We start from the raw sequence: 21,876 nt of genomic DNA on the forward strand, positions 1-21,876 counted from the left end.
GAAACATCAAATTTGGTGTAAGTGGGATCTCAGTATTAGTGGTGACCTTAAGAATGCACTATCTTTCTAAATCGATACAGACTCATCATTTATCATAGTGGAATGACAAATAACATCAGTAATGGATAATATACTAACGAATAATGTGAAAGCAATGTCTTTCAAGGTTATTTTGATGATGCCAAAGAATCAAGAGTTAAACATATTCTAAAGATTCAAGATTCAAGTTTCAAGAATCAAGATTTAAAAATAATCAAGATCAAATTTCAAGACTCAAGATTCAAAAATCAAGAGAAGATTCAATCAAGATAAGTCCTAATTTTTTTTTTCAAAACATTGAGTAGCACAAGAAGTTTTCACAAAATCATTACCAAAGAATTTTACTCACTAGTAATCGATTACCAGAAGGTAATAATCGATTACCAGTAGCCAGCATTATTTTTTAAAACTGATTTACAAAGCTGTAATCGATTATCATGAGCATGTAATCGATTACCAATGTTTTAAAACGTTAGATTTCAAATTTCAAGAGTCACAACTAGTGATAAAACAATTTAAATCATTTTAAACTTGTGTAATCGATTACCAGAGTTCTAAACGTTTTGATTTTCAAAATTTAAACATGAAGAGTCGCATCTGTTGATGTGTAATCGATTACACCTTGATGGTAATCGATTACCAGTGACTGATTTCGAAATATAAATTTTCAAAAGTCACAATTCTTCAAGTGACTTGTTTCTGAAGATTTTTTCAAAAGTCACAACTTTTTAAGTGACAAGTTTTCAAAAGAGTCACAATTTTTAAAGGGTGACTAGTTTTAAAGAAATTGTCAAGAGTCACAAACTTTAACTTGAGTCATCTAGAGATTATAAATATGTGACCATGACATGAATTTTAAAAACACCTTTAACAATCTTTCAACAAGTTTCATAACAAGTTTTTTACAGAACTTTTTAATTCATTTCTCTTCATCTTTCTAAAATTTTTTGTTCAATCCTTTCTCTTTCAAGAAAAGTTCTTTGATAAAAAAAACTTGTGCTATTCTTCTTCATTCACTTCTCCCTTTGTCAAAAGAATAGAAGGACTAACCGCCTGAATTCTTTTGTGTCTCTCTTCTCTCTTCCAAGAGAATTCAAAGGACTAACCGCCTGAGAATTCTTTTGATTCTTTCCTTCCCCTTAAACAAAAGATCTCAAAGGACTAACCGCCTGAGATATTTTTTGTTTCTCCTTACAAAGATTCAAAGGACTAACCGCCTGAGAATTCTTTGTCCCAACACATTGAAAGGTACATCCTTTGTGGTACAAGTAGAGGGTACATCTACTTTGGGATTGTTATACTGAGAACAAGAGAGGGTACATCTCTAGTGGATCAGTTCAAGTGAAGGCTACATCCACTTGGTTATTCAAAGAGAACAAATGAGGGTACATTCCTTGTAGATCTTTGGCTTGTAAAGGATTTTACAAGGTTGAAAGAAATCTCAAGAACCGCAGGTTGCTTGGGGACTGGATGTAGGCATGGTTTGTGGCCGAACCAATATAAATCTTGTGTTTGTCTTCTTCTTCCTTACACTCTTTAATTTCCGCTGTGTACTTTTAATTACCGCTTTTATTTTTTGTTAAGTTTCTATTTCTGTTCTTTACTTTCTTAACTTAGTAGTAAAAGCCTAATTGAATCTAGTAACATTAAGAAGGTTAAATTTTTTAATTAGTCAATACACGTTAATAATTAATTCAACCCCCCTTCTTAATTATTCCGAGGCCACTTGATCTAACAAGTGGTATCAGAGCAGGTTTCTTGTAGAAAGTTTAACAATTTCAAGATAAATGATCTCTTTAAATTCTATGTTTTTCAAAAGTATTTTGAGGAATAGGTCAAATCTAAAATCATTTCAAGATTATGAGGAAGACCAAGCCAACTTATGTCTCATGACAAAATCTCATGAGAATGACAAGGAAGAATCTGTAAGGAAGAAGTGGTACATCGACATTGGATATTCCAAGCATATGACGGGAGATGTATCCAAGTTTACAACCATTTCCCCCAATAAAAGTGGACATGTTACATACGGTGACAACAACAAAGGAAAAATCATAGGAGTCGGCAAAATAGGTACGAGTTCCTCTACTCCCATTGAAAATGTGTTACTTGTAGAAGGTTTAAAGCATAGTCTATTAAGTGTTAGTCAATTATGTGATAAAGGATATAAAGTATCTTTTGATTCTGAAAAATGTGTTATCAAGCATGAGCATGACAAAGATATTGAGCATATAGGTTTGAGAGAAAATAATGTTTATATGATTGGTTTAAAACAAAAATCTGAAAATGATAAATGCTTTCTAAGTAAAGATAGTGATCCATGGTTATGACATAAGAGAATTGCTCACATTAACATGGATCATCTAAATAGATTAATTTCAAAAGACCTAGTCGTTGGTTTACCAAAATTAAAATTTGAAAAAGATAAGTTATGTGATGCATGCCAAAAAGGTAAACAAACAAAAGTATCATTTAAATCTAAAAATATTGTCTCTACCACTCAACCATTACAATTATTGCATATGGATTTGTTTGGACCCTCTAGGGTCATGAGTTTTGGTGGTAGTTACTATGGTTTAGTAATTGTTAATGATTATTCTAGATATATTTGGACTTTATTTCTTACTCACAAAAATGATGCATTTCATGCATTTAGAAGACTTGCCAAAGTCATCTAAAACAAGAAAAATCTCAAAATTATCTCAATTAGAAGTGATCATGGAGGTGAATTTGAAAATAATGATTTTGAAATATTTTGTGATGAACATGTCATAGAACATAACTTTTCTGCACCTAGGACACCCCAACAAAACGGTGTAGTAGAAAGGAAAAATAGATCTTTAGAAGAAATTGCTAGAACCCTTTTAAATGACACTACACTTCCAAAATATTTTTGGGCAGAAGCTGTCAACACCGCATGTTATATTATGAATAGAGCCTTAATAAGACCCATTCTTAAGAAAACCCCATACGAACTGTTTAACAATAGAAAACCAAACATTGCTCTTTTACATATTTTTGGATGTAAATGTTTTGTCCTAAACAATGGTAAAGAAAACCTAGGTAAATTTGATGCTAAGGCGGATGAGGGCATCTTCCTTGGTTATTCCCTACATAGCAAAGCTTTTAGGATATACAACAAAAGAACCATGACAATTGAGGAATCAATACATGTTACTTTTGATGAAACTAATATTACTTCTCCGAAAAAGGAATTTCTTGATGATATTGCAGATTCTTTGAAAGATATGCACAATCATGAAAGGAATCTAAAAAGGAAGAGAAATGAAGATAACAAGGATGTTCAAGACGACATAGCCCAAGAAAATGATTATCTTCCCAAAGAATGGAAAACCTCAAGAAATCACCCTCTTGATAATATCATCGGAGATATCTCAAAAGGGGTAACAACTAGACACTCTCTTAAAGATTTATGCAATAACATGACATTTGTTTCTATGATAGAACCTAAAAAATTTAAAGAAGCCATAATAGATGATCAACGGATAGTTGCTATGCAAGAAGAGTTAAATCAATTTGAGAGAAATAATGTTTGGGAACTAGTTGAGAAATCACATAACTACCCCATTATAGGAACTAAGTTGGTATTTAGAAATAAACTGGATGGAAATGGTATAGTAATTAGAAATAAAGCTAGACTAGTTGCAAAAGGATACAACCAAGAAGAAGGGATAGACTATGAAGAAACCTTTGCACCCGTAGCTAGATTAGAGGCCATTAGGATGCTTATAGCTTATGCATCTATTATGAACTTTAAACTATATCAAATGGGTGTCAAGAGTGCCTTCTTAAATGGTCTAATCCAAGAGGAAGTATATGTAGAACAACCTCCCGGGTTTGAAGACTCACAAAAATTAGATCATGTCTATAGGTTAAAGAAAACACTTTATGGGTTAAAACAAGCACCTAGGGCTTGGTATGAAAGATTAAGTAAATTCCTATTAGAAAAGAATTTCATTCGAGGAAAGGTAGATACCGCCTTATTCATAAAGAGGAAGGATAATGAAGTCTTATTGGTACAAATTTATGTTGATGATATAATCTTTGGATCTACTAATGAATCTTTGTGCAAGGAGTTTTCTATTGACATGCAAAGTGAGTTTGAGATGTCCATGATGGGTGAGTTAAATTACTTTCTTGGATTAGAAATCAAACAAACAAATGATGGGATCTTTGTCAACCAAGCAAAATATTGTTAAGAACTCATCAAGAGATTCGGAATGGAGAACTCAAAACACTTGGGCTACTCCTATGAGCACTGGTTCCTACCTTGACAAAGATGAGTCCGGTCAATCCGTTGATGAAAAGAAATATAGAGGTATGATTGGATCTCTACTTTACTTATCTACAAGTAAGACCAGATATTATGTTTAGTGTGTGCATGTGTGTAAGATTTCGGTCAAATCCAAAGTTTTCACATTTATCTGCAGTAAAAAGAATCATAAGATATCTCTTAGGAACAGTTAACTTAGGATTATGGTACCCAAAAAATTCTTTATGCAATTTAGTAGGATACTTAGATTCAGATTTTGCAGGATCTAAAACAGATAGGAAGAGCACTAGTGGCACGTGTCAATTTATAGGATCTGCTTTTGTTTCTTGGCACAACAAGAAGCAAAATAGTGTAGCATTATCCATAACCGAAGCAGAATACACCTCTATTGGTAGTTGTTGTGCACAGATTTTGTGGATGAAACAACAACTATTTGATTATGAGATTGTATTAGACCATATCCCCATAAAATGTGACAACACAAGTGCCATAAATATATCTAAGAACCTAGTTCTCCACTCTAGAACCAAACACATAGAAATTAGACATCATTTTCTTAGAGATCATGTCCTAAAAGATGATTGTGTTCTAGAATTTGTAGATACCAAAAATCAACTTGCAGATATTTTCACAAAACCACTACCCAAGGATTCCTTCTACTCCATTAGAAGAAAATTAGGACTTCTAGATGTCAGTGACTTAAACAAATAATTTGTTGTATGTTATATTGACTTATGACTTGTTTAATACATATGCTTTATGTATGGTTTATAATCTTTTATGTTTGTTTTACAAAGTATGCTTTGTGTATGTTTTAAATTATGTATGTTTTACGCACTTTGGCCTTTTTGATGTTGCCAAAGAGGGGGGGGGGGGAGAAAAATGGATATTTTAAGAAATCAAGATATTATTTTTTTCAAAACTTTGAAATTAAACATAAATTCAAAAAGAAAGGGGAAGAAAGGGATGAGTGAACGGTAGAACAAAATTTGTATGTACTCTCTTGGTTTTAGGATTGTCATCATCAAAAAGGGGAAGATTGTGGAAGCAATGCCTTCCAAAGTTATTTTGATGATGCCAAAGAATCAAGAGTTAAGTAAATTCCAAAGATTCAAGATTCAAGTTTCAAGAATCAAGATTCAAGAATAATCAAGAAAAAGTTTCAAGTTTCAAGATTCAAGATTCAAGAATCAAGAGAAGACTCAATCAAGATAAGTACTAAAAAAGTTTTCCAAAACATTGAGTAGCACAAGAAGTTTTCACAAAATCATTACCAAAGAATTTTACTCTCTGGTAATCGATTACCAGAAGGTAGTAATCGATTACCAGTCGCCAACATTATTTTTCAAAACTGATTTACAAAGATTACCATGAGCATGTAATCGATTACCAATATTTTAAAACGTTAGATTTCAAATTTCAAGAGTCACAACTAGTGATAAAACAATTTAAATCATTTTAAACTTGTGTAATTGATTACACAATACTTGTAATCGATTACCAGAGTTCTAAACATTTTGATTTTTAAAATTTAAACATGAAGAGTCACATCTGTTGATGTGTAAACGATTACCAGTGACTGATTTCGAAAAATAAATTTCCAAAAGTCACAATTCTTCAAGTGACTTGTTTCTGAAGATTTTTTCAAAAGTCACAACTTTTTAAGTGACTAGTTTTCAAAAGAGTCACAATTTTTTGAAGGGTGACTAGTTTTAAAGAAATTGTCAAGAGTCACAAACTTTAACTTGAGTCATCAAGAGATTATAAATATGTGATCATGACATGAATTTTAAAAACACCTTTAACAATCTTTCAACAAGTTTCATAACAAGTTTTTTACATAACTTTCTAATTCATTTCTCTTCATTTATCTAAAAAATTTTGTTCAATCCTTTCTCTTTCAAGAAAAGTTCTTTGATAAAAAATTTGTGCTATTCTTCTTCATTCACTTCTCCCTTTGTCAAAAAAATAGAAGGACTAATCGCCTGAATTCTTTTGTGTCTCTCTTCTCTCTTCCAAGAGAATTCAAAGGACTAACCGCCTGAGAATTCTTTTGATTCTTTTCTTCCCCTTAAACAAAAGATCTCAAAGGACTAACCGCCTGAGATATTTTTTGTTTCTCCTTACAAAGATTCAAATGACTAACCGCATGAGAATTCTTTGTCCCAACACATTGGAGGGTACATCCTTTGTGATACTAGAGGGTACATCTACTTAGGGATTGTTATACTGAGAACAAGAGAAAGTACATCTCTTGTGGATCAGTTCAAGTGGAGGGTACATCCACTTGGTTATTCAAAGAGAACAAGGGAAGGTACATCCCTTGTGGATCTTTGGCTTGTAAAGGATTTTACAAGGTTGAAAGAAATCTCAAGAACCGTAGGGTACTTGGATGTAGGCACGGTTTGTGGTCGAACAAGTATAAATCTTGTGTTTGTCTTCTTCGTCCCTACACTCTTTAATTTTTGTTGTGTACTTTTAATTACCGCTTTTATTTTTGGTTAAGTTTCTAGTTCTATTCTTACTTTCTTAACTTAGTAGTAAAAACCTAATTGAATCTAGTAACATTAAGAAGGTTAAATTTTTTAATTAGTCAATACACGTTAATAATTAATTTAACCCCCCTTGTTAATTATTCCGAGGTCACTTGATCCAACAAATAAAGCACCCCCTTTTCATGGTAAATGGTCCAAGAGACCACACATCTACAACTCCAAAAAGTAAAAAATCTTCAGTTATGTGATGCATCATTTCTGCAAACATAATCATGCGGAAGACATGCAGAAAACATTATTAATCAGAACATTACGAAAACAGTTTATGAGTATCAACCACCTGAAAAAGAGTCATTGGGAATGAATGATGAATTTCTCTTCCCTTGATTTCATCCGGCACTATGTTCTTACTTAAGGAGATGTTTAGATAATTGTACATCAAGCCCAAAAACTTAGCAATCACCTGTAGGCAAGACATTGAGGGCAAGACATTGAGTAAGTTGTGGATTATAGTACATTAAATTATTAAACTGAAAGTACTAGTAATAGTTTCCCACAAGGTCATAATAACATTTCCAGGTACAAAATCTTACCAGAGCTTCATAGCACTCTTTAATTGAGTCCAAGAATGTGAAAAATGCTTCACTTCCAAAGAAATTTATCAAACCAACATAGGAGTCCACAGCGTACAATGGGGCCATAAGGATTATAATTACTATGGCCTTTTGCTCCTTTGGTTTCTTCCAGTTCAAAACATGTTCAGCGAGTAGCTTCATGGAGAAGTGCACTGTTATCATGACACATAAAGTTGATCCATACAAAACGATCTGCGCAGGATGCATTTTGATTATCTCTGATGTGTTGAGCTTGCAGGGACTCTAGATATTGAACCTGCAGAAGGATGACTAAAGTGGTTGAGGGAACTCATCTGAAGATAATAATATCTTGAAATGTAGCACATAGGACTACACTCCAATACATTACCTTTCTAACAAAGGTTTATTGACTTTTAACACTTAGCCTGAACAAAATAATTAGCTTTCATTAGATCTAGCATTTCTTCAACCTGATTTTAATTCTAATTTATTTATTTTTCTTCCATTTTAAAAATTGGTCTGGCAATCAGGCATGCACACCTTTAGTTAATTTGAACAGGTAATGTTGAAGACTTGTTAAAATAAGAATACAATCCCAATAGACATAGGATTTATTTTGAGAGGAATAGACATAGGATTTACAATAGGAGCTTCCTCCCAATTTGAGAAGGCTGGAGGTGAATCAGTTGATTTAATTTTTACATATGACTTAACCATGAGAGAGGAAGTAGCAAAGGCAAACGTTTTATAGTTCCTTATATCAGAACTTTTTTTAATCACCAAAGTACAATAGTCCTCCAGACAAATGCTTACATATTTTCAAGTGCATCCCTTATTCTATAATAAATTATTACTCCCTTTTTTTTTTTGTTAACTATACATAACATCTTATTAAGAAATGGTCCTGCTTATGATCCATCATTCTTTTCAATCGTGGCTGCCACCATCACAGTTGCAGTCATGTTGTAATTATCAAAATTATGGGAAATTGCAGACAAATACATCTATAATTGCATCCGCAATGTAGTTGCATAGACCTCAAAAACTGCAATATTGCAGCCATAAATGTGGTTGCAAAATGGATAAAATCTAGGATCTATTTGAATTTGAAATGCACATTTCTACAGTTAAAGAAATATTCTTGTGCAAATGAAAACCAGCCAAAGCTAGTTGCATCATGTCAATCTGTTGATCACTTCATGGAATTCCCACACTTGCATACTTCTCCACAGAAAGTCTGCTGTACCCTCTAATTTTTTCCCCCCACCTATCTCTCCCAACAGTTTAAGATTGATTTAACCCCACCAAATGGTCTTTTTTACCACTCACCAAATGGTCTTCTCTGCCACTCAGATTCTTCTTTTCATGACCAGGCCTTACTCTGTCTCCATCAAATTTCTCACATCACAATGAGAGGTGAATTCTAGCAGCCAACACAAAATCACAAGATAAAATGCTTGTCTCTTGATAAAGGTAAAGATCTAAGTTGTGATCCTATGGGACTTTGGACTATCCCGACTGAACCACACCTTGGACAAGACAAGGCAGACAACCTTCGCCTTTCAAGCTCAATGCTCAAGGGTTGTGGACTGTCCTGACTGATCCTTGCTTAGCTCCTCTTGAACTTATGCCATTATCTCGGTCACTACACTGTGGGCCAACCCAGATCACTCATTTAGGACCACATTTACTCCAAAATCAGCCTCATTAATCTCCATTGAACCCCAATATTCTGTTACTTCTGTTATGGAATTAGTTATCTAAACTCCTCCATCAATTAGCACAAACCCTTTTAAATAGACACATTCTGGAGTATAGAACTCACCCTTGACTCTCAGAGAACCGAGGATAACAGCAGTTCTAGCGAACACAAGTATGTTTCCCTGGAATCTCAACAAATACTTTTAAAAAAAAAAACGGACTTTGGCTGGCTAGTGTGACTGACTATTAACATAAAAAACATCACAAACACTAAATCTTAAATACCCTTTTGTTCTGCACCTCGAGCAACCAAAACTGAAGCACTGAATCTAGATTTATAGAGATGATGAATGAACTGAACAAAAAAACATGTATAGTTTATATGTCAAAGAAGCAAAATAGATAAAGTGGCATCATCAACAATTTCTTTAGACATGACTATGCATATCATTTCACAGGAGTATAATTACAATGATTCACTAGAATAATAAGTTTGAAAATACAAGAAGGAATGGCGGTGTTACCAAGGTTCAAAACTTTGATTTGCCTTCTTCTTTTTTGGTGATTGCTGCACTTGGTTGTTGGGTGTAATGAACACTACAACGAAATTCTTTCCGTGTGCCGTAGGTGGTTGGGTTCATTAGATTGTAGTTGGAGAACACAAAGACAACATCTTGTACTGAAGTCAAAGTCCTCATCAATTTTCTGGAATATACGAGTGGTCCAAATACTAGTGTTTTAATACACAGTATAAATATTTATTTTATATTTTTAAATATATAAATTATATTATAATTAAAATTCGTCAACATTATGATATAAATCGACATTTGAATGTACAAACTTCTCATAATATTAATTCGTCACTAATCAGACATTGCACGTGTCGTCCTGACAATTTGTTTTTTTAAGAATAAAATAAAAAAAGAAAGATGATAAAGATTAAATAAGAAATGAAAGTGTACAGCTAATTTGAAATTAGATTTTATTTGTAGTGAAGTGGTTCTTTAAATAGTATCTAATTAAAATATGATAATAGTGTAGTTTATAATGTTAATTAACGAACAAATGGTCTAAAATTATCAAAAGGAAAAGTAAGTACACGATTCTCATCTATATATTTAGATTTATTACACTCATCTCTCTTCCTTGCTGAACTCATACACAAAATCTCCTTACTTTTACCATTCTATTACACATGCACCCTGGAGTTGAATTTGACTGGCTAGTGTGACTGACTATTAACATAAAAAACACCACAAACACAAATTTAATGTCTGTTACATGAATTTGGAGTTGAAGATTAGGGATGAAGAGAGGGGTGGAAGAAACAAAGGGCTTTTTTTAAGACCTTTGCCTAAAATATCAAGAGACTTACGGAGTGCGAAGTAATGGAGGAAGTAGAAGTATACTAAGTCCTAAATCTAAATACAGAATAACGAGTCTAATTTATTCTATTAGTTATTGATCATAGGATCAATATCATTAAGGTCATTATAATATAAGCGTTTTGTTGTATTGATCATCTTAAAAAAATTTCTGTTTATGTTTCTATTAGGTGATCTTCTTTCCATTTTAGTTTCCCTCTATATTTAGTTTATAATTGTTAATTCTTTTTATAAATTCGTTTTATACTATTGATTTTATTTTATTTTAGTGTCTACTATTTTTAAGAAATAATATTCAAATTTTGTGTCGCCTCTTGATATCACAGACTAAACTAAAAAAAAGTAATAGAATATAAATAAAATCTTAAGAGAATAAAAATGAAAATAATAATATATTATAAAGAATAAAAAAATATTTAAGTTTAAATTAATTTTGATAAAACTGACCGAATTCTTGAAATACGTGTCTAAAAAATTTGATTATCGAATTTTAAATTAAATAGTCACATAGTCTAGCAGATAGAATATAAATTGATGTTTTGCAAAACTTTAATGAACCTAATTATTGCATGTATGTTTTAAGTAATGAGTTTAATGTTTATGTATTAATATTATAAAAAATTTATATTATTATTTAATTATAAATTATTATTTGAATTATTTTAAAATAATTATTTTAAAAATTAATAAATTTATTATGTATAATTAAATGTGATTAAATGATTGGGTAACATTTTTTAGTATATAATCCTTCTTCTCTTAGATAATTTTGAGAAATTCATCACTTAAAAACTTTTATGCTTACCGTACAAAAAGAAAATAACTTTTATGCTTTTACGAACAACAAGTAGAGTACCTAGATGCTGTGAAAAAGAAAAGTAGAGTACGAAGATCCATTTACACATTTACGCAATAACAATTTCTCAAACTAATCTAAGGATAGCTGTTTAAAAATTCAAGTTACATTGTGTCTTTCAAATATTTGTATACGTTACCCTGTATTTTTATTAGCATTTTATTCATATATTGTCAGGTCCCAATGTAAGGAACCATGTGAGTCACGTGAGCTGGCACGCTCTTGAGTCTTGAGAAACGTGGACCTCGCGATCTCCAAAAAATTATTTTATAATAAAGAATAGGCATTTCAATCCGTCCCCTTTAATCGGCTCTTATTTTCTTATTTTATGTGTATGGACAAAAGTAGTTCTTTTACTCGGAAGTCCTTAGTTTAAAGCAATTATTCTAAAAGATAATTTTTATCTTTTGAAATAATTTTAAGTACTTATTTTTATTTCAAAATCATCATTCTAGATGTTAATTTTTACCTTCTCAAATAACCATTGTTTTAAAAAAAAATAAATGCTTCAAAATTATTCTAGAAAAGTTATTCTCGAAAGTAAAAATTACCTCTCAGTAGGGTACAAAGCTATTCCAAGATGGTCATTTTATAAGTCAAAAATTCACTTTCAAAATATTATTCTGGAATGACTATTATGAAATTGTTCTACAACAGATAATCCTCCCCACACTAGAAACCTGATGTGCAAAGGAAGAAAGGAGAAGGTGGTGGCATGTGGAGGAGAAGGTTGCTGCCATCGTAGGTGGGTGAAGGAGGTGGCATGATGTAAAAGACAAGGTGGTTGCTGTCACGGGTGAAGGAGCTGTCGCGATGCAATTATGCTTCTGAGGGAGATGTCATTGCAGCTGTTAGGACTGTGATTATTTTGAGGGAAGTGGTAAGGTATTTTAGTCTTTTCAAACATGTGTGCAGGATTTCTCAAAAAAAAAAAGGAGTGAATTTAGTGGAATGGGGTGGCTTAAGTATCTATTTGAGGAAGATACAATTTACCAAGAAAATAAATGAGTACTTTTTTTAGGGAAAAAATGGCAAAAAAACAACAATCCAGCTCTATAGGACATTATGAAAAAAAAAAGATTGAATTACTAATGATTACACATGCAAATATGAAAAAATATTATACTGAACTTCTACAACTTGGCCCAGATTTAAATAGATAAGACAAGTACAAGCTACAAAGTATCAACATCCCAAGAAGTTTGCTTCAAGTTCAAACAGAAGAAATGGTGTGATCAGCTAAAAACACAAGCTAGCAATTCTACCAGTGAGATAAAAATAAAAAATAAAAATTATATACTATATCAGAACCTGCATGCGCCGGAACACAATTCCAAAAATAAGTTTTAGTTGGTGTTCCCTTCCACAAATAATTCCTATAGCGTATCATTATATTTGTACCAATCTGAATCATGTCATCCTCTGAAGGTTGCATACTGATATTTTGCATAAACTTCGGATTGAAAATTATATTCCATCATAATGATTTCAAAACTTCTCCTAGGACTAGTCCCCATTGAGTCCAATGGGTGCCACCCTGCATTTGGAAAATCAAGTTAAGACATAAATGAGAGTGTCAGAGCAATCATAGGTAGTATTGCATGATACAAAGGACCATACCTGACAAAATACAGCAAATGGCTCTCTAAGAGGTCCATCGCATGAAAGCTCACTTGTACTCCCATCAATGAAGGTTCCATCAGCAAAGATCACCTGAGATTGACATGAGAAGAGTTATTAATAATATCTATTAGGAGAGCAAAGTAACGACCAACAAAAATCCTAAAAGGTTCAAAACAAAACTGGCAAAATGTAACAAATTTGAAAGTAGATTGCATAGAGAAATCTGAGCAAACCTCTGATGCATATCCTGGAGTGGCACCTGCAACTGGTTTGGTATATGAACCTACTGGAGAGCTTCTCTGAACAGCCTCACAGAAAGCAAGGAGATGCTCACGGCTTCCAAGCTGGACGGCCTATTGGCATTGAAGATAAACTTTATTTTTCATCTTTTATCATCTTATATGTAGAAATAGATTCCTAAATGACTCAAATCCTGCTTGGATAAACTACCGATAAGTAGTTATATGAGAAGAAAATGAGAAAGTCAAATGAATTTAACTTCTCCCATAAGTTAATTCGCACCATGTTTTTAGAAGTTTCTTCATTTAACTTCAGCAGAAGTTAAGGAGGGGTATAAGTTTATTTTAACTTATGGGCGAAGTTGGATTCATTTTACATTCTCATTTTCTTATCCTACAACTACTCATTGAAAAGTTTATGCAAACAAAACCTAACCAATTGTCTAATTCAACAACAGTTTTTCTACCAGCAACACACTTTTGCTAGTAAAGCAGACAACATATTTTATTTAGAATGAAAACAGGAAGGATCCAGTAAGAAAACCTGAACCGTATCAGAACGGGGGACTCGGGGGAGTGGCTGCACTTTATAGCCTTTAGATGCCAAAACTTCAGCAATCAGGAAGGATCCCTTACATAGAATACATAATTGTCTCACTACAAGATACAAGCATCAAAAGCACATTCTCTCCCATAAAAATGAAGAATCTTGTACCTTGATTGCTTCTCCAACCATTTGAGGTGAAAGAAACAATCCCTGGAAAAAGGCTCGCATGATATCACCAGGGGTCGAACCACAATCCACACCAAGTCCTGGTGCAGAAAGACGGGCTGCAGCTGCGTCAACACATTTTTGCTTCCCAGCAATGTATCCACCACACGGTGCAATTGTTCCGCCTGGATTCTTGATCAAACTGCCCGCAATCAAATCTGCACCCTGCCCACCAATTTACAATGTGATGCTACACATTCTTGGAATAAAGCAGCAAACACAAGTGTGTCTTGTTACCACATACCACCATGGGAGGCTCAATGCTTTCAACAAATTCGCCATAGCAATTGTCCACCATAACTGAGCAGCTGGGATTTTGCTTCTGTACACATATTTGAGCACATCATAGAGCAAAAATGCCATAAACATAAAGGTTACAGGAGAAAACTGCTAAGGTATCATCTCTACCTTGTTAAGAACCTCACCTTGATTATTTTTATTGCCCTTCCTATGTCATTAACACTCAAACTCTGACGCCATGAATAACCACAAGACCGCTGTATGAGTGCACATTTTGTTTTGGGTTTGACAGAACTCATGAGTGCATTCCAGTCAAGTCCACCATCCTCGGCAAGCTAGAGGGAAAAAATTCAAGTGTCGGAAACCAGACTAATGAACTACAGTATACAACCAGAAAAAATAGTATTACTTAGTAGAAGCATACTGGCACTTCTCGGTACTTCACCCCAAAATCTTGGAGGGAACCCAGTCCACCAGAGTCCCTTTTCCCTAATACTTCCTCGAGCGTGTCATAGGGAGCACCAGCAACAGCCAAAAGCTGACAGCAATATTAGTTTAAACCTTATTCCAGTTATAAATTCAACAGAAAAATATTCTATAACTATTGACTATAAAGGTAAATCGTTAGCAAATAATGAAAAGCAGAGAATTTCAAAAACAATGTGTTACCTCATCCCCTGGCCTCAGGAGAGCAAATAAAGCACATGTGATAGCATGAGTACCTGAGAAGAACTGTTGACAGATGAGAATATTATAACCTCTATATTGTCAACTTCAGTAAGAACTAAGCAAAAAAAGGTGGTCTAGAGCACAAGGCTCCCACCTAGTGGGGTGCAGGGAGGGTAGATGCATGCAATTTTGATCCCACAAGCAATGAAGATGTTTCTAGGATATGAACCCACGATATCCAGATATGAGAAAATAGCTACTGTTGAACCAAGGCTCATCTTCAGTAAAAACTTAGTATAAAAAGAACAAATGGAAAACCACGAACCTGTGAACGAACAATAGCTGACTCAGCCCCAAAAATTTCGGCAAAAGCCTGGTCAAGAGCTCCACGGCCCCCAGCTTCATCATGACCATAACCAGTGGAACCACCAAAGTGCTGACGATAGCAAATTAACAATATGCTTATTAGCAACCCATTAGAATTTAGAATAACTAATTCTGCAGATATTGTAATGAAAAAGCTTGACTTCCTGATTGTATTAACTACCAACTACCAAGGTTCACAGACAAAATGGCAATTTACGTAAAACAAAGACATCAGTGACCAACCATGGTAACACACATGTGAGCTCCCAGCAATTAAATTTAGCATAGAGTACCAAAAAACAAAAATAAACTAATGAGATGATGAATTTGCACATTAATCTTTCACTTTTGAAATATCTTTTTTCTGGTTTCAGGGGAAGGAGATTCTTTTATTTCCCAGTTCTTTGCCACATGTCAGTGTAAAAAACTACCATTTTTCTGCATCTCAGGGATTATTTTTCAATAATTATGATTGTATGTCAACTCAGTACCTGAAATTTTTTTAAGAGTACCCTAAAGGTAGCTATTGGATGTACATGCATACTTTCTGCTCAAATTTTATTGGGCAGCCTTAGGTTATCCCTAATCGATTCCAAAGTTTTTGGGTTCCTATATTAGCTATATTTTTGGTCAAAATATATAAAGGCATCAAGATATGCCCAATGGTGTAAAAGACATCTCTAACAACTACAATCAAAACAGTTAACAAATATATTAGCTTTAAATTCAAGAGTATCATATCAAATGATTATTAATCCAAAAATATCAAAGTACATTTGCAGACAGGTTATCTAAATCAAAGGGCATGCTTACATGAGATCCAACTCGAGCATTCTGGAAAGCTTTAAGGACACGGGTGGTATTGCACGCAACCAAATTATCCACAGCCCGGAACTCTGAATGCAAGGCATCCACTGCTTTCACAACCTGCACTGTGAGAAAAGGAAATGATCACTATTCTTTCCCAATCCATAAGAATTTTCCACATGTGAATCAGACACCCACTTCCACATCAGAATTATTTTTCCAAAAAAAAAAAAACAAATAATAATAATGCTCCCCAACACTATCCAAACAAATCAAATCATATGCTGCATGCCCTTTGTATTATAAAAACAAAAATACAAATTCAAAGGTGCATTTCAACTGATCGAAGCAGTTTTGCACATTCAGCTGAAACATTCTTTTACACTCTCACAGACCAGTGAAAATCACAATCCTGCAGGACTAGCATTTAACTTTTATTCTTCATTTCTTTCACATCCTCAACACATAAAGTAAACCCCCAAAGCCAAAATCTGAAATGAAACAAAGAAAGAAATTCAACCAAAAACAGACCCTGACTTGATTTTCTCCTTCCTCCAAACATTTTCTTAGTCCCACAAAGACCAACCACATATAATCAATTCATATATTTCAAACTAACAGCAAACAAAAAGAAACAAAAATATAATCTTTTCTAGCTCTTAAAAATAAATAAAAAAGAGGATTTTTTCCCGTGGTTTTACAGTTTCTAATGCTTTCCAAGCAACCGAATGATGCAGTGACAAAATATGGTTCTGGGTTTCAGAAAGTTAATTTTTCTTTTAACAATTTCGAGAAAATAAGGTTGTGTGGGTTTCGCTGCACAGTACCTCTGGCACAAAGGGGTTGGCAATGGCTTGATGAGCGTTGATAACATTGAGAGGAATGGAAAGTGGAGAGGTAACAATTGGAGTGGAAGCTCGAATAGGATAAGCAGAAATGAAGTTGCTTACAATGCACATTCTTCCTTAGATACTAGAAAGAAAAAACATGTAAATTTTTTAGTAGTGATATTTGAGTATTTGTAATCGTGGACACTACATATATATATATATATATATATATATATAATCAACATGATAAAATTAAATCGATAATTAAAATTTACATATTCATCTTAAAATGAGTTATGCTTTAAAATCTTTGCATGATAATAAGTCTAAAATATTTTTACTAAGGTTTATATATTAGATTTTCATATACACATAATTTGTATTATATAACATGGTATTGTTTAGTAATATCTTATTATTATATGTTTCATACATTATTTTATCATTTATCTTATTATCTTATTAATATGTTTAATTTAGTTTTTGTTATTAATATTAGTTAGTAGATTATATTTTTTATTACTATAATTTTTAAGCTTTGTTGTATCATATAATATTTTTATTTAGTTTATTATATTAGATTACATGTTACGTTTGAAATAGTATTTCATAAAAAAATCTATGGTATTATACTTGTTATTATTATAATTATTTAGCTTATTTTATATTAACAGTTCATAGTTGTTGTTTTTTTTTACTAAATTAGCTTAATGGTCCATGTCCTACATGGATATTATTTTTTATAATTTATAAATTTTTATATATTATAACTTTTAATGTATTTGTCTATTATATTTTAATTAATAAAAAATATATTAGTATATATACACACACGTACAATAGTTAACTATATTAATATATAGTAAAATGTTATAAGAATCTCACCAAAAGTTAATATGATGTATAGTGTATTTTCATATATATATATATATATATATATATATATATATATATATATATATATATATATATATATGAAAATACACTATACATATATATAAATTTTTTTGTTTTATAAAACTTCATATTTCATAAAAAAATGTATCCCATGAATTTTATTTTATATTAATAAATTTATATATTGTTAATCGAAGAAATTTAAACTTTAATTAGATAAGTTAATTTAAAATATAAGAATCTTCTTTAATTGAATAAATAAAGAAAAAAATTGATTTGAACTAAAATCTTATTCCAAATGAATGTTTTTATTGAAACTTCACATTTGAACAGATTTTAATCAATTAATGTTTAAATATGATTTACAAATTTTATTTGTTTATATTTTATTCTTTACTTTTTTAATTACATGATGAAAAACATATGTTTCCCTTGCTCTATAAAACTGATATAGCTTAATATATATTTCTAAAAAAGATATACTAAAAAGGAATAAAATAAATTGATCAATTACTTTTCATAGTATATTATTAAACAATATTATAATCATTATTAAAAAAATGCTATTCAGTTGGATTGCCTCCTTGACAATTTATATATATCTATTATCTCCGTGTATCCATTAGGCTGTGGAGCCATACCCAAGGCATTAAGATTTCTGGATAACTTTGATGCAAGATATCTACAGACCATAGAGCCACCAATTGATATCAATATTCGGCGTTCTGATACACAAGATCCTCCAAAGAGGCGAGTGTAGAGCATACTAGCTAGTGAGAGTTTTAAATGATAATCATTATCTAACTCAGAGTTTCAGAGAAGGAGGAATTTAGAAGAGAGTCATTTTAGTAAGAAGGGAGTATTATTCGATTCAGTGTGCCTCAACAAACAGACTCATCCTCTTTATATAGGAATAACCTACAAAGTTTCATCCGGGGAAGGATAAGATTATTACAACAACGGATAACATAGAATCTACTTTATTACAAATAAGATAAGATAAGGCTGAGTAGACTTAAGATAAGGCAACTTCTAAACGACTGACACATGACACACAACGACAAGGATATGATTACGGTCATCCTTATCCTGAAGGTTACTCTCTTTATCAAACCCATATACACGTTTCCTTCAGCAGTCACTAGTTTGACTTGGTGGTGGATAATGACAAGTTGTAATGCTGTACCTCTGATCTAGTGAGACTTTCGTACACTAGGTGGTGATAAGGATATCTCTTTTTGTGTAGCAATTCTTCCATCAATTGAGCATTGTAGTCTTCCCAGTCTTGTTCTAATGCAGAATGGTCATCAACCAAATCTTCCACCTTTTGAAACTCAGGTTCTGGAACATAAATCTCTGTTCGAATTTGATCATCATCAGTATTCTGGGGTATTATCCTGTCAGTAGGATAACTATCCCTTGGCCTTTGAGATAAACTTGGTAGATTTGGATCTACAGGTCTGTATGAGTAATTGTTGACTTCACAAAGATGTCTTGCCAGCGGGTTGCGATAACTTTCTTCCAAGGGATATGCTTCAAGAGTTCCCCAAATTTGAGTTTCGTTTCTAGACCAGAGTTGTCTATGCTCCATGAAGTAGGAATGGTGAATAATCACAATAGAAACTAATTTTCCTATGTGATCTTCTGAGACTCCTCTTTGTCTCTCAATGTCTAGAATTTGTTTCAGCTTCATACGCCACCATGCTAAAGGAGAAAACCACTCTAACATTGTCCTTAAAAGATATTCATCTTTGTAGGGATCTGCCAACATGTTGTATGTCATCAAAGGTTTTATGGCGATGTGGATTGAATATTGTACTGTATTACACCAAATGACCCATATGGTTGGTTTACACAAATCCCACCCAATCTCACAGAACAATTCAAATATACCTCCAAAGGGTATCTCAAGGTTAAATATTTGTGCTGGAGTGTATTTGAATCTCATGGTTTCATGCTGGAAGTAATGAGACCTAGCATATTCAAGGATCTGTGCAGTAGTATGAGTGATCAATCCTGGAGGGAAAACCTTAATAGTTTTGGTTGTTTTAGATAATGGTTTTTCCATGAATATCAGTGGGAATGAATGAGTGGAAGTTATCACCTTAACGGTTTTGTTGTTTGGTGTGGATAAGAAATCAGGAATCAAATTATTCTTCCCTTTTATGTGTTTCACAGAAAAATCATACCTGGAGAACCAATCCTCGAGCCTTAAAATTTGAGGATATGGTGGCATCTTGTTTTTAAATTCCAAAATTTTTGGAAATGATGAATTGTCCATGTGAACCTAAAACTGGTGTCCTCTCAAATGAAAATCAAATTTCTTGATTCCATTTTTTACCGCTAAGGCCTCTTTGAATGTAGTGTGATAGTGTTTCTCAACTTCCTTGAATTGTCCACTGGCACAGCCACAATAATAATTCCTCTCTCCTTCTTGTTCTATCATGATAACTCCCCAATAATGATCACTTGCATCAGTATGTAATATCCTCTGGCCTGTTCCAGGAATCTTCAAGGCTGGAGGATTTTGGGCAATCTTCTTGAGTTCCTTGACTGCTATTGTATGTTCTTCTGACCATGGAGAAGAGTTTTTCTTCAAAAGTTTGGATAATGAATTGGTATATTGGGCTGCTCTGGGATAAAATCTCTGATATAATTTACCATTCCCAAGAATTGTTGGATCTGTTTGACTGTGAGATTTTCATTAGGAAAATTTAGCAGAGCTCTTGAGCTATGTGAGGTTGAGGCTGGTAAGTGCCCTGGAAAAATACATCCCTAAGAAATTAATCTAGGATTGAGCAAGCTGAATCTTTTTTACTGAGAGCATGATCCCATGTTGGTTGGCTATATCAAAGAATTGATTCAACAATTATTTATGGGAGGCAATATCTTTTGAAAAAAGGAGGATGTCATCTATGTAGACAAGAGTATTCTCCAGAATAGGTTGAAAGATTTTGGTCATGGCTTTCTGAAAGAGAGAGGGTGCTACTTTTAGACCAAAAGGTAGGACTGTTGATACTGAGCATTTGGAATACAAAAAGCTGTTTTATATCGGTCTTCTGGTTTTAGGCCAAGTTGCCAAAAACCTGATTTTAAATCAAACTTTGAAAATAAGTTTGATTCTCTGATAAAGGTGGGGAGAGATGAAGCCTTTGGGATCGGAAACTTATCATCTTTAAGAAAATGATTGAGAGTCTTATAGTCAATTACTAACCTTTTTTTTCCCCTTAATTTTTCAGCTCTTCTTTCTACAGAAAAAGCTTGGCATGCCTAGTTTGATTGGGTTGGCTCAATCAATCCTTGCCTCAGTAGATCTTGGCATTCTTGTGTCTGGCTGCTTGTAGATCTGAAGGTGTCATCCCTGGATGGGTTGCTTTTGTTGGATTGATATCTTCATTTAGTCTGAATGCTAGATCAACAAAGTATTCTTTGTTTTTTCATAAAGGATATGGATGGTTGAAATCTTCATGATTGTTTGCGCATAGGGAGAAATTTTTTTGATTAAACTCTCCAACTTTTGACGAGGCTTCTGTTAAAGAGAAGAGCCTTGTAATTTATAGAAAAGGCTTGAATTCTCTCTTGAATTTGATCCCGGTAGAATGGATTTGGAGTTTATTGCCAACAGTATAGACATCCATTCCTATGAGAAGGTCTCTATCAGTCAATTTGCTTCCAATGACTTTGGTCCAGATGATACAATCAGGAAAAAACTTGATAGCATGTGTCACTAAGTCAGTTATAAAAACTTTCCCATCAGCTGCTACAAAATAGGCTACCTCATTTTTCCAATATTCTTGTGGAAGAATATCTGGATCCATCATCCTCCTTTGAGCTCCAGTGTCTATAAAAGCAATAACCTTGATAGGTTTTTCAAACTTTTTTGCCAACACTTGAATTTCAACACATGGTGGAGGAATCGCCGGCCTGATAGATTGTTCTTCTTGTATGGAGAAGATGGGGATTGGAGAAGCGGGAGATTCTTCGTCAGAAGAATCTGTCTGATTTAAGGAAAATTCAGTCTCATCATCTAGTTCATTCTGTTCAGAGTACAGAGATTCTATATC

At 33.1% G+C, this 21,876-nt stretch overlaps 2 protein-coding genes across 3 annotated transcripts in view; both read right to left on the bottom strand.

Annotated features, from left to right (window-relative positions):
- Positions 1-9,850, bottom strand: part of LOC100808621 (transmembrane protein 184C) — an 11,895-nt gene extending 2,045 nt beyond the window's left edge. Inside the window, exons 1-3 of the mRNA XM_003540032.4 lie at positions 9,650-9,850; positions 7,422-7,719; positions 7,169-7,291 (exon numbers count right to left, since the gene is read on the bottom strand). Of these exons, the coding sequence (XP_003540080.1) occupies positions 7,169-7,291; positions 7,422-7,670 (372 nt within the window). The 5' untranslated portion in view covers positions 7,671-7,719; positions 9,650-9,850. The remainder of the gene's footprint in view (positions 1-7,168; positions 7,292-7,421; positions 7,720-9,649) is intronic.
- Positions 9,851-12,435: 2,585 nt separating this feature from the next.
- Positions 12,436-17,120, bottom strand: LOC100809166 (uncharacterized protein YnbB). 2 transcript variants are annotated; one of them, XM_041007274.1, is made up of 12 exons: positions 16,913-17,120; positions 16,092-16,205; positions 15,238-15,348; positions 14,913-14,975; positions 14,668-14,781; positions 14,429-14,578; positions 14,248-14,325; positions 13,947-14,168; positions 13,776-13,862; positions 13,226-13,345; positions 12,990-13,082; positions 12,436-12,906 (listed from the first exon to the last, which is right to left on the bottom strand). In XM_041007274.1, exons 1-12 carry the CDS (start codon positions 17,042-17,044, stop codon positions 12,847-12,849), a joined length of 1,344 nt encoding a protein of 447 aa, XP_040863208.1. In that variant the 5' UTR covers positions 17,045-17,120; the 3' UTR covers positions 12,436-12,846. The 2 variants fall into 2 exon arrangements, with proteins under 2 accessions (XP_040863208.1, XP_040863209.1); XM_041007275.1 differs by lacking the exons at positions 15,238-15,348; positions 16,092-16,205; positions 16,913-17,120 and adding an exon at positions 15,067-15,228 and having other exon boundaries at positions 14,913-14,965.
- Between the last annotated feature and the right edge of the window lie 4,756 nt (positions 17,121-21,876).

This window comes from Glycine max, chromosome 12 (assembly GCF_000004515.6).
Source record: "Glycine max cultivar Williams 82 chromosome 12, Glycine_max_v4.0, whole genome shotgun sequence".
Lineage (NCBI taxonomy): Eukaryota > Viridiplantae > Streptophyta > Magnoliopsida > Fabales > Fabaceae > Glycine > Glycine max.

What these genes read in the sequence shown, in the direction of transcription:
- LOC100809166 (XM_041007274.1), bottom strand. Translation starts at nt 17,044, where the DNA reads ATGTGCATTGTAAGCAACTTCATTTCTGCTTATCCTATTCGAGCTTCC. An exon ending in CAGCTATTGTTCGTTCACAG is followed by an intron (nt 14,976 to 15,237) that starts GTTCGTGGTTTT and finishes ATCTGTCAACAG; the next exon opens with TTCTTCTCAGGTACTCATGC. An exon ending in TGGTTGGAGAAGCAATCAAG is followed by an intron (nt 13,863 to 13,946) that starts GTACAAGATTCT and finishes ATTCTATGTAAG; the next exon opens with GGATCCTTCCTGATTGCTGA.